General features: G+C 40.4%; 2 protein-coding genes across 3 annotated transcripts; both read right to left on the bottom strand.

Moving 5' to 3' along the window:
* Positions 1 to 642: 642 nt before the first annotated feature.
* Positions 643 to 8,079, bottom strand: LOC119497774 (sialic acid-binding Ig-like lectin 5). The gene is made up of 9 exons (XM_037786181.1): positions 7,964 to 8,079; positions 7,507 to 7,621; positions 6,604 to 6,816; positions 4,850 to 5,173; positions 4,446 to 4,670; positions 2,217 to 2,525; positions 1,927 to 2,038; positions 1,577 to 1,646; positions 643 to 1,337 (listed from the first exon to the last, which is right to left on the bottom strand). Exons 2-9 carry the CDS (start codon positions 7,565 to 7,567, stop codon positions 993 to 995), a joined length of 1,659 nt encoding a protein of 552 aa, XP_037642109.1. The 5' UTR covers positions 7,568 to 7,621; positions 7,964 to 8,079; the 3' UTR covers positions 643 to 992.
* Positions 8,080 to 10,275: 2,196 nt separating this feature from the next.
* On the bottom strand, positions 10,276 to 18,174 carry LOC119497767 (myelin-associated glycoprotein-like). 2 transcript variants are annotated; one of them, XM_037786172.1, is made up of 8 exons: positions 18,067 to 18,174; positions 17,286 to 17,690; positions 16,705 to 17,025; positions 16,259 to 16,516; positions 14,238 to 14,522; positions 13,994 to 14,105; positions 12,224 to 12,293; positions 10,276 to 11,604 (listed from the first exon to the last, which is right to left on the bottom strand). In XM_037786172.1, exons 1-8 carry the CDS (start codon positions 18,125 to 18,127, stop codon positions 11,206 to 11,208), a joined length of 1,911 nt encoding a protein of 636 aa, XP_037642100.1. In that variant the 5' UTR covers positions 18,128 to 18,174; the 3' UTR covers positions 10,276 to 11,205. The 2 variants fall into 2 exon arrangements, with proteins under 2 accessions (XP_037642100.1, XP_037642101.1); XM_037786173.1 differs by lacking the exon at positions 16,259 to 16,516.
* Between the last annotated feature and the right edge of the window lie 354 nt (positions 18,175 to 18,528).

Raw genomic sequence — 18,528 nt, forward strand, 5'->3', positions numbered from 1 at the left:
CCTTCAACTGGCTCAAGCAAACACTTTTGTAGCAGTTATGTTCTCAGATGTATTGTAATGAACTAATGTCATGTTGTTTACAGATGTCTGTTTGACCTTTTGTATCCAATAAGGTGGGAAAGATTTGATAAAAAAAAAATACTACTGTTTCCCCCTACATCTCACCCGGTGTTAACGGAGGCCCCGTTCAGACCTGGTATTAACATGTTTCCTCAGTGATCCGATCACAAGTGGACCGCTCTAAGTACAGGTGTGAACACACTCAAGACACATTGAGATCGGATCTTTCAGACCACATTCAGAGGTGGTCTGGGCCACATACGGCCACATTCTTTTAGCAGTGTGTAGTGAATGTGTCACATTGAAGGATCGTCTACTCAACTGACGTCCTGCTAGGATCTGCGGGTGTCTGCGCCCCTCAGGTGATCAGACAGGCAGATCCGAGAGCTGGTCTGCCTCGCAGCATGGAAACGGTTTCTGTGCTCTACTGTATCCTGTCACTACAACTGTATTTTATTAAAATATATCATACCTAAACAGGAAATGCATTATTATCATACTGTCAGAGATGTGTCGGTGTTTTTGTTCCGATGCTTTGCACGGGGCTGACACCCGCTCGCCCACCAGCTCTCTCTCATCCCGAACAAGTAGGATATTACTAATGACATCCCTGTAATATTACATCACAACGTCTGATGTATGAGCCGTGTTTACTACGTGTTTATTTGCATATAGAGCGGGGAAGTGAGATCGGATCACAAGTGGCCACTCAATATGCATGCAGAGATGCGTTCTAATGCCGAGTGTGAACAGACGTATACTTAAAGCTGTCTACTTGTGTCCGGACCACTGAGGGTGCATGTTAATACCAGGTCTGAACAGGGCCAGACACACACTGTATTGAGTGGTTTCCACAGGATTTTGTGAGACCGTGGTTGGTGGACCTTGGACCCTCTAGAGTGGTCCGGGGGAATACTCCTACACTATCAAATCTAACTCATTATATCCTTCACAGTGGAATACAGCGCCACATCCTCACCTTCCTTCTCTTCTATTTTTTTCTCCTCGTCTTCCTCAATCATTTCCTCTTCGTCCTCTCCGTCCTGTCTCTCGTCTGCTTCTTCTTCAATTTTCTTTAATTCTTTAATTTCAGCGTACTCTGTTTCTGTGGACTCTGGTGTCATCCCTGCCTCTGCTGGACTCCTTCTCTTAATCAGGGAGAAATTAATCTTGGAGTACTCTGGCATGTCTGATTTCCCCGCCGCCACAGCTCCACCCGCTTCAGCTACGACTTGGTCGATGGACTGATAATCTTCCACTGCTTGGTCAGCATCTCTCTGTCAGGTAAAACACAGGAATGGTAGGAGTCATTCGTCAGCTGCTTCAACACCAACAATTGGCCACAAATGGCTCATTTCAACATGAAGAAGCTACTTCTACTTAAAACTCCAACACTGCTCTTTACCACAGTGTCTTTCTCAATACAACCACTAGGTTTCACAAAAGTCAGAGTCAAATCGTACACATTAGGGCTTTAACTAACGTATAATATGTCCAGCTGTATAAATATAAATACCAGTGCATCCTCGTGACTTGTCACCATCTCCAGAGTCTCAGCCAGATTTCCATAGATCCTCTCTTTTTTTCTGAGAAATGTTTTTAAACAGCACAAACATTAACATACATTCAGCAGCGATCATTAATGTCTCATTTGAAACAAACGTTTAAGGAACATTTAAGAACCAAACAAACGTTTAAGGACCATTCTAGTAGTTTCCGAAGTATGCTATTACAATTTCAGATACGTTCTTCCAGGCGTCCTTTATGAATTACAAATTAACATTATACATGAACAAAGCCTGAAATATTTAGATAAACAAACAAAATATTAGCAAAAAAAGTATGAATAAGAACTTCATAGTGTACCTGTGGCATTTTCTCACCAAACAGCAAATGATTGCAGAAAGAAGAACGCCAATGCAAAACGTTATGATAATTTCCAGCCGTGTAACAATTCCTAACAATTTCATGTGTAGACCTGGAATCAAGAGACACAAATTGTTAAAAAATAAAAAAATAAAAACTGAGGCCACTGCTGCTTCTTGTTCTGCAGCCTATGGCAGCACATTTACTTTTCATGGATAGATGGCAGTTTCATTAAGGTTTGTCTAAATTTAAAGGAGATTAGAGAAAAGAACATTTAAAGACTGAGTTACCGTCTTCTTCTTCTGGTTCTACTTTGTTTACGGTGAGGTTTCTTTTTGCTTTCCCATTTCCATTGCTGCTGACACACTCGACAGAAGTGTTGCTGTTCGTTACAGTTAGGGTGGCGGTGCTGTTGACTATGTGGTGGGACACAGTAGTGGTGATGACAGAGTACTCAGCGTGGTTCTTCAACAGTGGCCATTTGATGGTGGGTAAAGGATACCCCTCGCTGATGCACACACAGGTCAGGACCTCCGACTGTTTTATGCATCCAGAGCTGTTTAGGATCTTTGGATGAACTATTCTATGTTTCATCACATCTTTGAGACAAAAAAAATTTAACAAATTGTTAGAATTTATCAGATAATGCAATTTCGAATATTCAGAATATATGGGTTCAGTCTGAGGCTGAGAACAAACGCCTAAGATACTGTGGAAGCAATCCCTTTTAAACTATATAAAAATGTGATAAACAATGATAAAAGTATTAATCCTATAACACTGTTTTTACTACTGAAACAGCATACAATCATAGTGCTGCTATGTTGACCCCAGTGCTGTAATACTCACACTGGCCACTGTAACTCACAGCTCTAGTGATGTAATGCTGATCCAAGCAACCTTGCAGCTGCAGGGGGCCCAAAACAGGGAATCTGGCAGTGGAGGTACCAAGATCATATGTATGGCAGAGGTCATATGCTGATTAGTAAGACAGAGACCAGTAGAATTGAGGAATACTACAATTTACGATGACAGGAAAATAGGAGGTGAGTTCTTTGTTCCAAGTATATAAGGTTATGATCTAAAGACCGCGGGCAGTTGCGTCCGGACAGACGTGTCCGGACCTGCTCGGGTTTTGGTTGTGTTTGTGTCTGTTGATATTAAACATGATGAAAACTCTGCTTTTTGCAAAATACTTGTACAGCATTATGTGATTCATTTGAGTAACCTGTGTTGACTTTCTGACTCCATTAAAATTGAACCTGAAGAACATTGAGCTGGGATCTCTGCCGTTCCTGGCCCAAGGCTTGAGATTTCCAGACTCAACAATACCCAGGCTGTTTTCACACCTGTAGTTAATTTGCTCTGGTCCGAGTCAGGCACCAAATTGTTACCATGCTGCATATTGCCTCGAGTTTGGTTTGTGTTCACACGGCAGCATTTACAAGTGGACCACAATTCTGGTGCGCAAAGTAACTGCTCTCTGATTGGTCAGAATTTCCATGCTGGAAAACTCCTGGAAGTAAATGAAGAAGAGCAGACTTCCAGAACACAACAATGGAGGGACAACTACGCGGCTTGATCTTGGCCCTGGTCATCTTCTTTTTTTTTTTTTTTTATCTCGTAGCAATTTTTCACTCAAGGCAACGATAGAGTTTGAAAATAAGGTGAAGCTGTGACTGGAAAACAATGTATTGATGCTCTGGAGTCGCCGAAGGCTCATATCAAGACGTACGGAGGAGGCGGCGTGCATCAACCCTCCTAAACTGTGACATGCTCATCGGCCGAAAATATTTCTGAAAATCCATCAGGTATGCCCGTGGTCTTCAACACAGCATGATGTTACACCTGTTCAGTACTGATGTGAATAGCGAGGGCAACCGTAGGCTCTTTTGTAGTAATGTTGTTTGGTGTCTGGTGTTGACGAGCACAGCACAGCTTGCTACCGGAGCTGGTTTAATCCAAAAAGGCACAATGCTTTCTCCAGTTGGGCCGGATTGAGGTCAGATCATGTTCCGAACCGTACCGAAGTTCATTTGGAAGCGAACCGAGACCACCCCTTCAAGGAGTTCTCGGTTCGCTTGTTTTGGTGCTGCACCCGAGTGAGATTGCTGTGTTCACACCTGCCCAAACGAACCGCACCATGAGGGTAAACGCTCCAGGGTTCGGTTCAACCGAACTAAACAAGGCAGGTGTGAATACGCCCTTAGAAAAAGGTCTTTTAATGGTCAGAGCAAAATATCTTAAAACACCTTTAATCTCTAAATGAATGACTAAATAGAATTTAATGAAATCCTTTCAGTGTCGCCCACCATGACATCGCTGCATACATTTAAAATATCAGCACTTTCAGACTTCGTTGCACATTTAAAGATGAGTGTAAAAGTTAATCAGCATGAATTTTAGGGACATTTAGAGAAGGTTCTACTCTGCTCCTGAATTCAAAGATTTTCAAGTTTCAGCTTCCTGCTGATGAAGAATAGAACTGCAAATCTTCTGTGTAAGAAGACTGTACTTACTCATCGCTGTCAGGGTTTTGTCCAGATATATTGCTGTGCAGATGTATTGTCCAGAATATCCTACTGCTGCGTTAGGGATGATAAGTGTGGCCGGTACAGTGTCACTGTTCAGGTTTTTATTCCATGTGATGAGTGATGGAGGGAAACTTTCAATGCTGCAGGTCAGATTCAGAGCCTCATCCTCCTCCACATCTGTTTTCACACTAATTTGAACATGCTTCAAATCTATGAGACAAAATGAGACACTGTATTATACACAATGTTGTATCAATTCTCAACTTTCCTGCAAGAACACTGTTGATGTAAATTTCAACACAATTCAGAAAACCATCAGAAATTACGTAAGGGCACATCTCTTAGCAAACATTTAGATGAAGTGAGAATAAAGTACAGTATTTACTCACAGGTCACATTCAGAGTCACTGTCTCCTCTGTAGTGATGTTATTGGTGAAGGTGACCTTACAGGTGACCTCACTGCCGTGGTGTTGGGTGAATGAAGGGTTAAACATCAAAGTTGAGCTGTGTCTCTGTGTGACAGCAGTCAGGTTCTCGGTCTTGAAAGCTGTGATGTTTCCTGTGATGTGAGAGGCCTTCTCTCCTGCTCCTCTCCACGTCCAGGTGATGTTAGGTTCAGATCCAGAGCAGAGACCAGGAGCAGTGCAGGTCAGTGTGGTCTGCTGTCCCTCTGTCAGAGGAGGAATCATCACTGTGGGCTTCTGGATCAGATCTAATGGGACAGAAAACACCAGGATGATGTAGTCTATTAGTGGAATCAGGTGAGCATACATGAGAGTTAGTGATCAGCACTACAGCAGAGACTTCGGCCCTGGAGACCAAAGCTACGGTCTCCCCCGCGTCCTCCGACCGCGGCCAACACTGTTTAACAGACGGGCTTCACTAGATAGAACTTTGAGGTTTTGGTGCTTCCGTGTAGTTTGTGTTGGAGTCTTGTCTGAACAGTGTAGCCACACGCGAGCACACATGTGACACTGACCCGTAATGATTTATACGTGTAAGCAGTTACAAACAGTCCCTTTAATATTTAAATGAGGCAATAAGTCGAAAGTATTAGGTGTGGGGGGGAAAAAATGGATTCATCTACGTATCGCGATTTTTATTTTTACGATTTTGAAATCTTTTTTGAATGCCAGAGTCAATATATTTGTTTCTGGGGATGTTAATTTAGAATTTTTTTCTAAAACAATAACGACCCTCGTTAACCGATTATTATCCATTAACCGACAGGATTAGTGTGTCGCATGTAAACTGCGTGTATTGTCGAGGACATATGGAGCCACTTTCCCAGTAAGTCTCCACTGCACCACCTAGTTTAGTTTAGCTGCGAGGTTGTCAGCTGTGTGTCTGCCCGGCGTAATGTTAGCGAGTGTCCAACAGGCCGTGTGTGTTTGTGCCACGTTCGGAGATGTAACGTTGCTGGTGGCTTCGTGCTCGCCGTTGTCACACACATTCGGTCCGTCAGCCCGGCGCAACGTCAGCGAGTGACGGACAGGCGGTGTGTGTGGCGCTCCTCTGAGTATTGCTCAGCTTTTTAACATATTTTTTATATTTCTTTTAACCATTTAACCGATAGCATTAAACAGTTAAAATTCTTAATGTCGGTTAACGGTTAATTATTAACATGCTGACACATGCTTAAACACTACACATCCAGTAAAGTATGGAAACACTTTGGGTTTCACACATTACCACAAAAAGCAGACCTAGACATCACGGCTAAAGCTGCATGCTAACTTATGGACAGCTAACGTTATTATATTGCGGTAAAGTGGCGGTCAAGCTAGCCGTCACTCGCATCTCTCGTCAAATCGGCCGACGCTACAACTGTAGAGCACCCATATACTGACATTTATGTTATCGAATCGGCACCCAAGTATCGTGGTAGTCGAATGGAGAGATTATCGTACCAGCATTAGAAGGCATGGCAGGAGTAAAATGAGACTCGATCCATCAGTCTTGTTGCCGTTCCTACTGGTCGCCCACAGAGGTCAATAGAGGTCAAACTTATTTCATATCCCATTAAGGGTTTACGGAGCTTTACAGCATTTACAGAGAACGGCCAAACATGTTGGTGTATGTTTTACCTATAACAATAAACATCTTCAGTGAACATAAAGCATTTGCTGTGTTTCTTCATACCTTCTACAGTGATAGTTGTTGTAGGAAATGTGAATCCTTCTCTTGATCCATTCACGATGCCATTAAGTCGGACTTGATATGATCCATTGTCTGACTTGGAGAGGTCATTGATGATGATGCTGCAGTTCTGCTGACTCAGATCCAACATTGACAGCCGTTCTCTAGACCCAGACTGAGCATTTGGGTTGGTGTTGTTCCAGTGGAGTATTACATCTGAATCAGTACAGTTTGGTTTAGAAGGATCACATTTGTACCAATCTGCGCTTTCCAAAAAGAAGTGATCGATGAGAAAAAAACAAGGCAACACAACACAGAGTCCAGCCTCTGCTGTTATTTGGTATATGGTGATACAGATTCCATTTTCACAGCGATTTTCTTCTACTGGAGGTGCAACTGTTAATAGAAAATGGGAAAAAGATACAGTTAGGGAACAGAGGATTTAGATATTGATAATACATCAGGATACACAACTACTGATGAAGAGAGACTATACTTTTACTGAAAGGCAGTAACATTCCCGACATGCTGACGGACCTGACCAACCGTATGCTATTCGCAGCAACGTGTGACCAATATATTCACTTCCTGATGCATAATGCTGATATGGTATTCGCCAGTCATGGTATCAGGTTCCTCTCTGGTTAGAACCATGGCTGGTGAATTAAACATGCACTATAATTACATTTTATGTTTTTACATATTTTCATGGATTTATTTTTGGTAAATACATTATTCATTACTTTAGAGCTTTAAGAAGCTGCAACTGTATCTGCAATTTTGGAGCGCGAAAGGAAAACATCTATATAAGGACATTTACATTTAATGATAAATGATAAAGAAAAGACTGATAAATATTAACATTTGATTTTGGTCTCATAACAAGATTGCAATAAAGCTGCATACTTGCGTTGACATTGTTGCTTCTCCCAGCAAAGAGCAGAGTCGCCCAGAGGAGAACAAGCATCTTGATTCGATGATTGAGACCCTCAGTCTCTCCCTCCGCTAGACAAAGTCTTTCCTTCAAAAGCACGAACACTTAAAAAAAAAAAAAAAAAAAGTGCAATTGACATACAGGAAATTTGGTTGATCGAACTGGACAGAAACAGCTCCACAGCACAGATGTTAATACAGGATGTTACATGTTCACCTGCGATGATAAATTTGACTACCACTTTCCCCGGAGCCTCGTTTTAGGCCTCCGACAACAGCTCTGACAAACATGTCTGTGGTCTCTTCAATGTCCGAGGCCAAAGACAATTTGATAAGCAATGTATCAAAGTAGCTGTGGCTTAATCAGTCATTTCAATAGATATCATTTAGAAAGACATTTTATAAAAATAAGGTATATGTTGTGTTTTACCTGTTTCTCTTCTTCTTCTGCTTTCTTCTCTCCAGTGATCTCAGCTGTATGACTCCGCTCTAAGCCGACTCTTCCTCTCAGCACTTCTCTACCTCTTTCCTCGTTGATGCAAAGTACTGTTACTCCTCTCGTCACACTGCCACAATTTCACGCAGTTCTAATCTCATATCACAATATGCATCATATATATCCTTTAAGGAATTTGTACCTTCAACACTGAATAATGGAGGAAAAGGAAACAATTTTGTGTTTTTGTACCACTTTCATGATTGTGAGCTGATAAAACATTTAGAGAGAGGAAGTTACTGGCAGTTGCAAAACAATGAGAAAGAAAATCTTGAGAAACAACCAACCAATAGTATCTTTTCTTCATACCGAGTTTGAAATGTGAATATTTGTTGGTTCAACAAGTTTTTTTAAATTTTCTTTGTACAATATAATGCAAGACAGTCATGTACGGTCAATATTACTGGCTAATATCTGCAGTGATGGTCAAAGCATATTCATGTGTGAATTTATTTTTTTGTCTTATGAATTCATTATATACCTGCAGAATATCTGTGTTCCTCCATTTTAGCTTCAGCCTCTTGGAAAGTACTTCTGTATTTATATATAGTGCAACAATATAGACTCACTGTGTTTTCAGTCTCTGATAACATTCTGTTCTCACATTGTGCTACTAGACTATAACTCTCGTAAGCTAATGAGCTGCAATTCTGTCAATATCTATTGCCATGTACTGTCTATCTGCCTACTGAACACTGAACCTGTAGAAGAGAGATATAGTTGAGCACTTTGTCACGGAAAGCTCATAGTTTATACTTCATGTTACAAACTGTGCAAGAAACTTTGTGCTCACTCAAGCCTGAAGCACACTGCCTGCTTCATGCTCGCGTGACGGCAGCGTGGCTTGTTTTTTATTTCGGCGTCCATGTTAACAGGTTAGAGTGGACACACTGCCCGCATGAGACGCAGACGCACGTCAGACGCGCGTCTATTTTATAGAATAGAAGGCTCGCCTATTTTACACGCGAGCCCCTCACGTCTCAGCTGCGTACGTGTCCCAGCAGCAACAGACAGTGAAGGTGATCTATTGACAGTATATGAACATCATACCAGCATGATTACTACAGTTTCCATGTCTAGACATCTGTAGAATATGTCACAGACAGTGAAAGTGATCTAGTGACTGTATACTAACTTCATACCAGCAAGACTTTACTACAGTTTACATGTCTGGACATCTGTAGAATATGTTACGGAGATAAAAAAAAAAAGTAAAGTTAAGTAAACTTGTTTTTAAATCAACACTTCCTGCTTTCATTTCAAAATAAAAGCCCTCAAGCGTTTTTTCTATAGACAGAATCCCTTCATTACTTAACACGAGGCTTTTATTCTGAAATATGAGCAGTCAGTGCTGTGGAACATGCAGTCACTTTGGAATTGATAAAGTTTGGGGTTTAAATCAACACTTCCTGCTTTCATTTCGAAATAAAAGCCCTAAAGCGGGTTTTCTTTGCACAGAATTCCTTCATTTGTTAACACGAGGCTTTTATTCTGAAATATGTGCTGGACAGTGATGTGGAACAAGCAGAGAGTTGGAAAGCATCATAAATGAATACAGTACGGAGTTTTAATTGTGGATTATTACTATTATTTACTAATTACCACATGTTTCTGAACCTTTCTCTGTCTAAAATAAATATACATTATATTTATCATGAAGTTAAATGGCCATTAAAAGGCAAACTCTATGTAGAAAGAAAGGGCTGACAGCAGCATCAGAAACACAGCCGACAGGCAGCTAACTCGCGTCTAGTGTGAACACCCTAGGTGTGCATCACGCCGCCACGATGCGACGCTGCCGTCAGGTGAGCCTGAAGCGGGCAGTGTGCCCCAGGCTTGAGAGTCAGTATAGTAATAGTAGTAGTATAGCGATATTGTGCTTTTAGCTGACGTGTGTCGCCTCACTGTTTTGAGCGATGCTCTTTCATGTCTACGTAGAGCGAGCACAAGCGCGAGCAACAGGACGCTGACTTTCATTGACTTAACGGCCACAGGTGTCGCTGTTAACAAGACATTTCTGATTCTTACAAATAGTACCTTTAAAATGGGAAGTAATACATTACTTGTTAAATAAAAACAACAGCTGGTACTAATCTGGAGAGTATTTTTGAAATTTGAGGGGGAAAAAAAGTTATACAGTGTGTTTTATTGTTTAATTCTCTCAAAAGAATTGATGCAAATTCGCTTCACCAAAGTGGTGTACACAGAGTGACTCTCTGAAATGAAATTGAATGAACATACTCCTCTTCCGTTACAGGAATTAGCATTTATTTGTGCGCAAAGCTGATCAGTAGCCAAAAGAACAGAGCCGGGGGAAACATAGGGACAGAGACCCAGCAGAGCCCTTGGGGTAAAGCCATACCACCACTAAGAGGTACGAGAAGTTGGAAAATTTCATATAAATAGGCTGCATTTATATACAACAAATGACAGGGAACTAATTAGGGTCAGTGTCTTGTTGGGTGTTGAACCGCCAACCCTGCAATTACTGGACGACCTCCTGAGCCACAGCTACACGTATAGTGGCTTTAAATAAAGGTTTAAAAACACAAGTGCACAAAAGTAGCTGCCATGCCCCCTCTGTGTGCACCAGTACCATAATGACACAGTCAACTTTTTCATAAACATAGCAGAAACTTGTTTGGAACAAATTAGAGATAAAACAAGGACACACTAACATTTGAACAAATAAATTCTGTATTATATAATAAGCCCTAATTCAATCACAGTAATGACACATTATTTACATGCAATTTTAGCATTTCTTAAATAATAATAATAGCGTATTGTCTAATATATACTGTTCAGCGTCGCTTGATGTGGGATCGACCATCTGAAGCTACCCTCGTTAACTGATCATTAACCATTAACCGACAAGATTAGTATGTTTTATGCAGCGGTGCTGTGGTTTTAGTGGCTAACAAGCCGCCCAGCTGCAACGATAAGCCGATGCACAAACAGGTTGAATCCATCATTTATCACCAGCTGCAGTGTATGAGCAAAACAGACAACCGAGGCTCATCCCATCTCATCCCCCTTCCTCTGTTTAATGTAATGCTCCTCTTACTGTATGTATGTTATGCCACGTATGCTTACGTTGAATCACCTGTTGTGTTTTGTCTTCCTTCACCAATAAAAAAAATGGATCCTTAAGTGACTCCGCCAAGCTACAGTCCTCAAACATCCCCCATTATTTCTTTCACATTGGAGTACACTGCCACATCCTCACCTCCCTCCTCCTCTGCAGACATACACTGTTTTGATTCCTTATCTTCCTCTATCATCACCTTCTCCTCCTCCTCCTCCTCCTCATTGCCCTCTAACATTTCACCGTCCTCTTCACCGTTGTCTTGTCGCTCCTTTGTTTCTTTCTTCTGTATTTCAGCATACTCTGTCTCCGGGGTCTCTAGCGTATCCTCTGCCCCCGTGGGACTCTTCCTTTTCAACAAGGAGAAGTCAATGTCGGAGTATTCTACCTCTCTTGGTTCCACGTCACCGTCGGGGACTGATTGTCCAGCAGCCTCAGCTCCTCCTTCATGGGTGCCATCATTTCCCACTGATTGACCAGCATCGATCTGTCAGGTACAATTCAGAAATGATATATCATGTGCCAGCTGATACAAGCCAAACAACTGTATGTTAACGATGCATAAAATCTCTATATCAGTGACATTTAATATTTTCAGCCATCACTCAACACAAAAACAATAGTGACTCAAAACTCTGCAGGGTTTGTCCGCTTACTACAAATCCTTATATTCTTTACATTCACTGCCAACACATTTCCAATTCATTCCACAATCTACATTATTAAAAGTATTTTTTCTCTGATCTTCCAGGTTGCAACTGCTTCCTACTCAATTCCATAAGGTTTGAAAATCAGCTTGAACAGACTTGAAACTTGACATATTGTTGGTAAACTGTTAAAATGATCATGCCAGCTTTTATTTAAGGTATAGTGAAGATTGCTGTTGTGCGATAATGCAATGCAGTCTTCTCAAGTCAGTCTATATTTACAACTGCATTACAGTGCAACAATAAGAAAACTCTTCACAATGTTTAAGTTTCTGTAAGTTGAAATGAAACAAAAGAAAAACAATGACAGTGCATGTCTCATCACAACACTAATAGTTCAGCAAATATTGAATCAACATTTAACTAATATATAATAACCAGCTGTGTTAATATACGTACCAGTGGAACCGCTTGAATAGTCCCCATCTCCAGAGTCTCAGCCACATTTCCAGAGCTCTTCTGTTTATTTCTGGGGAGAAAATTAATTTAACAAGAATAAATATTGATAAATGACGAACAATTAACAAGCAACGATTACTGAAAATAGTAATGAGTTTTTACAAAGAACCACACCTATTATCTTGAATGTTTCAGCCTACAACTGGTGAACTTTACATTATTATAACCTGTAATTTATCAGGTAATCATGACTGCTAACCATTTCTTTAGAGTTTTGATAGTGTTCTTCCTATTGACCAGGCAATCATTTTAATTTTTTTTTAATTGCTTAAATATACACAAATCCAGGGAAATACCGGAAGTAAACAAGTCGCAATTACTGCGGTGGTGTCTCCCTACAATATGCGCACGTTTGAATGCAAGCTGTCCTAAGAAGTGCACAATTTGCTACTTTTACATTTACTTTCTATATAACATTACTTTTGATACGATGTTTAGGAGTTCAGGAAGGAACTGTGCAGTTTTCAGCCGTCTAACATTGGCCTAACATGGTGAAACGAGCAACGTCAGCTAAGTTAACACTGCTCACCTAGCGTAGCTAAGGTTAGTGGGCTAAAGACACTGTTTAAGGGCTGCGGTGGTCCCACAGAATAAATGAACTCAATCATCTAACTGTGGCGTTATTACAATGGCAACCTAATGACCACAAACTAAACATCATTCGGTCGGCATCACAAACAGAACATGTAGCCTACGGTGGTGTCCAGCATTTAACTGGTGACTCAGCCGAATGTTTCGTGGTTGCTCGTAGTGACGGCAGCTGTGTCCTCGTAAAAGGCTCTAATTTTATGTTAAATCAACTTTAAATACATACCCATCTGTGTTTATTCTGTGCGATAAACATTTCTGTAAGTTACTATGAGCAACCCCGGACGCATTTGGCTGAGTCACCAGTTAATACTGTTGAATCAATGACTTGCCACCGCAGTAATGGCTCCGCAGTGTCGCTTCACAGCAACAAGTTTCGAGTTCAAACACCAACAAAGCCGACTGGCCTTTCTGTGTGGGGATGTCATGTTCTCCCTGTGTCCTGTGATCACTCCAGTTTTCCCCCAAACAGTCAAAAGGCTTTCAGATTTAATTGGAAACTCTGAATTATCCCTATGTGTCAATGCAGTGGTCTTACTATATTGGCCCTGTAAGACACAGAAGATGTGTCCCATTGTTTCACCCACCATCTGCTAGGATATGCTACGAACCCTGAGCCCTGAACCGGAAGTCTAGAAGCTGGCTACAGTAGGTATCTTAATGAAACAACATGCCATTGCAATGCATTTACAATTTCAGATTGATTTGTGAAATCTGCATTGCTTTACCAGAAAACAATATTATAACAACAACAAAAACAATCTTCACTGTGATAGACAGTCAAATCCAAGCAAGTTTCTAATCAAACAGATTATTTATACTACATTTATATATATAAAAAAATGATATATGCCTGCATACTGGAAGAAGAAGTTCAAAAATGTGGTGTACCTTGGAAAATGGTTAGAATTAATGTCACGTATTCATGGTTTTCTGTATAAAATGGATAAAGTATGCCAAAACACTGGTGTGGTCCTTTATAACTGATCAATATACACAAATAATGCTTACATCTTTTGTAAAAAAAAAATAAATACAAAAAAAGAAGAAACAAAATCAATGCATGATGTCAAAAAGAAAGTAGAAAGATGTCACAGTAAAGTTAAAACATGAAAAGTGTACCTGCGGCATTTTCTGGCCAAACAGAAGATGGTTGCTGAAAGAAGGATCCCAATGAAAAATGCAATGATGACTTGTGGCAGTTTAAAAGTCAACAAAAAGTTCTTCAGTAGATCTGGAATGGAGAGGAACAAATTATGCACAGTTATGAACATTTTTGTTAAAAAAAAATGTTTTTAATAGGTCTTGAAAATGACATAAAGCAGTGGTTCAGAGGAGGTGAGACATTTAAGTTGTCAATACTTACCCTCTTGTTTTATCTCTTTTCTTGTGATCGAGAGTGTTTCTTTTGCTTCCCCAATGTCATTACTGCTGACACACTCCACTGTGGTGTAGTTACGATCTTTTACAGATACAGTTACGTTGATTGTGTGGTTTGACACAGTGGTACTGGTGATGACAGCGTACTCAGCGTGGTTCTTCAACAGCGGCCATTTGATGGTGGGTAAAGGAAATCCCTCACTGATGCACACACAGGTCAGGACCTCTGACTGAACCTCACATGCAGAGCTACTTAGGATCCTTGGAAAAACTGCAAACATGAAAGAAGAATCTCAGCAACACAGCAAACATACAGTAAAACCGTGTCATAACTGGATCTGACTATAGCGCCGCACCACGTAGCATCACACTTCTGTCCTACATCATGTAAACAAACCACGTACATATCAGCTGTGTGCTTCATATCAGACTGGAGACGTAAACCACTTAAAAGATGGTTAGGAGTACTTTCTATCTACGTTTGTAGCCTACTTTTTAAACAGAAAACACACGTTTTATATTGTGAGATTTACTGGAAATGACATACAATATAGCCCGCTGTGCATCTTGCTCGTGCCCGGGACAAGATGTGACAACACCACAGGCAGTGACTCAGACAGGTGCTAAGATACGGTAAACAGGCAGTTAAACAACACATTAATCTCACATTCTGACTGATGTCTTCATTATTAAGTTAATTAAGACTAAATGTGGATGTTTCATTCAGCAGCTGTTGTCCTGCTCAGCCTGCTGTATAGTGTAACATTAGTTCATTGTGTTTTCCACAATACTGAACAAAGTAATCCAAACAGGTAGAAGAAGTAAGATGGAAGACAAGCACAGGATGTTTTTCTTACTCTCCTGGTCCTTGCGTTTTAATGCCCCCGATTTGTAGGCCTACTTCCTCTAATTTTTTTTCTATTGAGCTAGATTAAAAAAAACACAAACGGGAGCAGATCAAAACGAGGCTTTGCACTGAAATACTGTAGTGATGGCCCACGTTTCCCATAGTTTCCATAGTTGTCACTTTTGTGCGGAGTGTTTGTGTTTTGTTTTAACCATTAGTGCTGTTACATTAGTTAGGTCCCGCCAATAGAACACAATGTAATGGTACATGTCCACAGGGGCATTTCACGAAAACGGTTCACCAAAATGTGTTTGTGCAGTTGCTGAATCTGTCTCTATTCTGGATCTACAAGGCTTAGTTCAAAAGTTTCTCGGGAGTTTCGAGAGGCAGCGAGTCGCTTCGGACGCCCGTGATTTGCATAAAGTAGCCTAGACCTTAACTTTATGCAAATGAGGAACGGCCGTCGTGACGCTCCGTCTCTCGAATCGCACCGCCACGCTACCAGTTACTTCAGCATGTGTAGTAAGGATAGTGATCTGGTGTTTCGCTCTACAGATGTACTGTGCAGAATATTATATACAGTACTGTAATATTATATACAGTATATATACTGTATATTATATATGTATATATATATATATATATATATATATATGTATATATATGTACATATATTATTACATTTACATTTTGCAGGTTTTTGTTGGAGCCAAGTTGAGTCCATGTGATAACAGATGGAGGGAAACTTTCAACACTGCAGGTCAGATTAAGAGCCTCACCATCTCTAACAGTTGTCATTCCAGTGATCACAGGTTTCGTCACATCTTAGACAAACTTTTAGAATTTTTCAGACAAGTTATTATTCTAAATATGTGGTTCCAAGCTAAAAAAACAAAAAACCTTGAAGGCTTAAAAATGCCTCAAGTGTGAAAGGATTATGTTGGTCAGGAAAAAATCTACAAACACAAGATATTTAACAGGGAGAATAAAAACTAACTAACCTAAAGTTTCACATCAAGTTATGAAACATGTTTTAGTTAATCAGCATGCATTTTAGGGAGACGTAGAAAAGGTTGTTCTCTGTTCAAGTTTCAGCTACCTGATAATGAAGAACATAACTGCAAATCTTCTGTGTAAGAACAGTTGTACTGTGTACTTACATTTTACTGTTATGTTTACTTCTTCCATCCGGATGTTCTCCAGATGTTTTGCTGTGCAGATGTACGGTCCAGAATGTTCTGCTGTCACATTAGGGATGACAAGTGTGGCTGGTCCAGTGTCATTGTTCAGGTTTCTGTTCAAGCCGAGTTTAGTCCAGGTGATGAGGGATGGAGGGAAACTGTCAACGCTGCAGGTCAGATTCAGAGTCTCACCCTCCTCCACACTTGTATTTCCAGTGATTTTAACTTGCTTCACATCTATAAGACAAAATTATGTTAGACAATGTTAAAGCACCCCTAAATTCTCAACTTTCCTGCAACAACACTGTTGATGTAGTAAAATCCAACACAGCTCAAAAAAACATTAGAAATTACACAAGAGCACATCTCTTAACATTTTAGATAGTAAAAAGTAACGGTGAGAATAAAGTACAGTATTTACTCACAGGTCACATTCAGAGTCACTGTCTCCTCTGTAGTGATGTTGTTGGTGAAGATGACCTTACAGGTGACCTCAGTGCCGTGGTGCTCAGCTGAAAGGTTAAACATCAAAGTTGAGCTGTGTCTCTGTGTGACAGCAGTCAGGTTCTCGGTCTTGAGAGCTGTGATGTTTCCTGTGATGTGAGAGGCCTTCTCTCCTGCTCCTCTCCACGTCCAGGTGATGTTAGGTTCAGATCCAGAGCAGAAACCAGGAGCAGTGCAGGTCAGTGTGGTCTGCTGTCCCTCTGTCAGAGGAGGAGTCATCACTGTGGGCTTCTGGATCAGATCTAATGGGAGAGCAGTCCATGAGTGGAATCAAGTGAGCAGCCTGAAGGTCACCATTCACTTCAATTTGGGCTAAAATAATCAGATACTCTGTTAAACATTTCAATGAGTCAGTAAGTAGGAGTTATATCAGGAGCTGCTGCAGTTCCTACTGGTTGCCCACAGAGGTCGACAAATAACAAACATTACTTCATTCTCCATTAAGACTATAAAAACACAGGAAATATGTTAGTGCATATATATGTGTTGTAGCTCTTCATACCTTTAACAGAGACATTTGCTTTAAATCCAGTGTCACTCCCAAACTGGAGACCATTAACTCTGAACCGATATGATCCAGAGTCGGACTCAATGACGTCATTGATGATGATGCTGCAGTTCCTCTGACTCACGTCAGGCCGCAACAGTGAAACTCGTCCTTTAAACCCAGACTGAACCTTTTCGTCGTTGTTCTTGTTGGAGTGGAATATGATGTCTGAATCACCACATCTTTGTTTAGATGGTTTACATTTGTACCAAACTAAATGTTGGGGTTTAAAGCCGTAACTGGTGGTGAAAGAACACGGTATCACAACACAGAGTCCAGCCTCTGCTGTTATTTCTCCTTCACTAAGGGTGATACAGAAGGACCCTTTTCGGCAGGGTATTTTTCCTCCTGGAAAGGAACCTGTTAATGAAGAGAGGGAAAAGGAAGTTTAAAAGAGAGAAAAAATATTAATTTGATGACACATTAAGAGATCACCGGTAAAGAAAGTTTAATTTGACTGAAAGGCTTTTTTCAGCTTCATTAGACCACTATATGTTTGCTGAGGCTATATATGATATGATATGTATGAGGCTGATATAAAATATTGTCTCAACCAGTTATGTTGTCAAATTCCTCTAATTATAGATACAAAAAGTATACTATTACTTACTTATAATGAAAAATACTTAGGTGGCGCTTTAAAAGACATTTAAACGGCCATTTCAATCTTAAATAACATTGAAGGTCTTATCAACAGCTTCAAAGAGAAATATTGGTATCATAATAAGATTCATACCTGGGTCAGCATTGCTGCCTTTCACAGTGAAGAGCAGAGTCGCCCAGATGAGAACAAACATCCTGATACGATGATTAAGACAGGCTCTTCCTCCACAGAACAAACGTTTCCTTTCAGAAGCACAAACATTTTAAACTTTAAAATGTTTCAGTGGAAGAATCTGTATCTGAAACACCTCCACGGTTCACAGCACAGATTGCAATACCGGATGTTCCATGTTCACCTTTTCTGAAATTACACTAACACATGTGGCTAACATCTTCTTCAGGGTTGTGAGAAACTCTTTGTAATATCTGTTCCAGAAATAAATAAACTTAAATTATCTGTAGCAGCTTTAACTAAAATCCCCCTAAGCTCAAACTTTCTGAATGAAATGCACACATATTTGACGTAGTAAACGTAAAGCGAGGAACTCTAAAAAGCATTTAATGACATTAGTTAGGAAAGAATTACTTCTACGGT

This window comes from Sebastes umbrosus, chromosome 11 (assembly GCF_015220745.1).
Source record: "Sebastes umbrosus isolate fSebUmb1 chromosome 11, fSebUmb1.pri, whole genome shotgun sequence".
Classification (NCBI taxonomy): Eukaryota; Metazoa; Chordata; class Actinopteri; order Perciformes; family Sebastidae; genus Sebastes; species Sebastes umbrosus.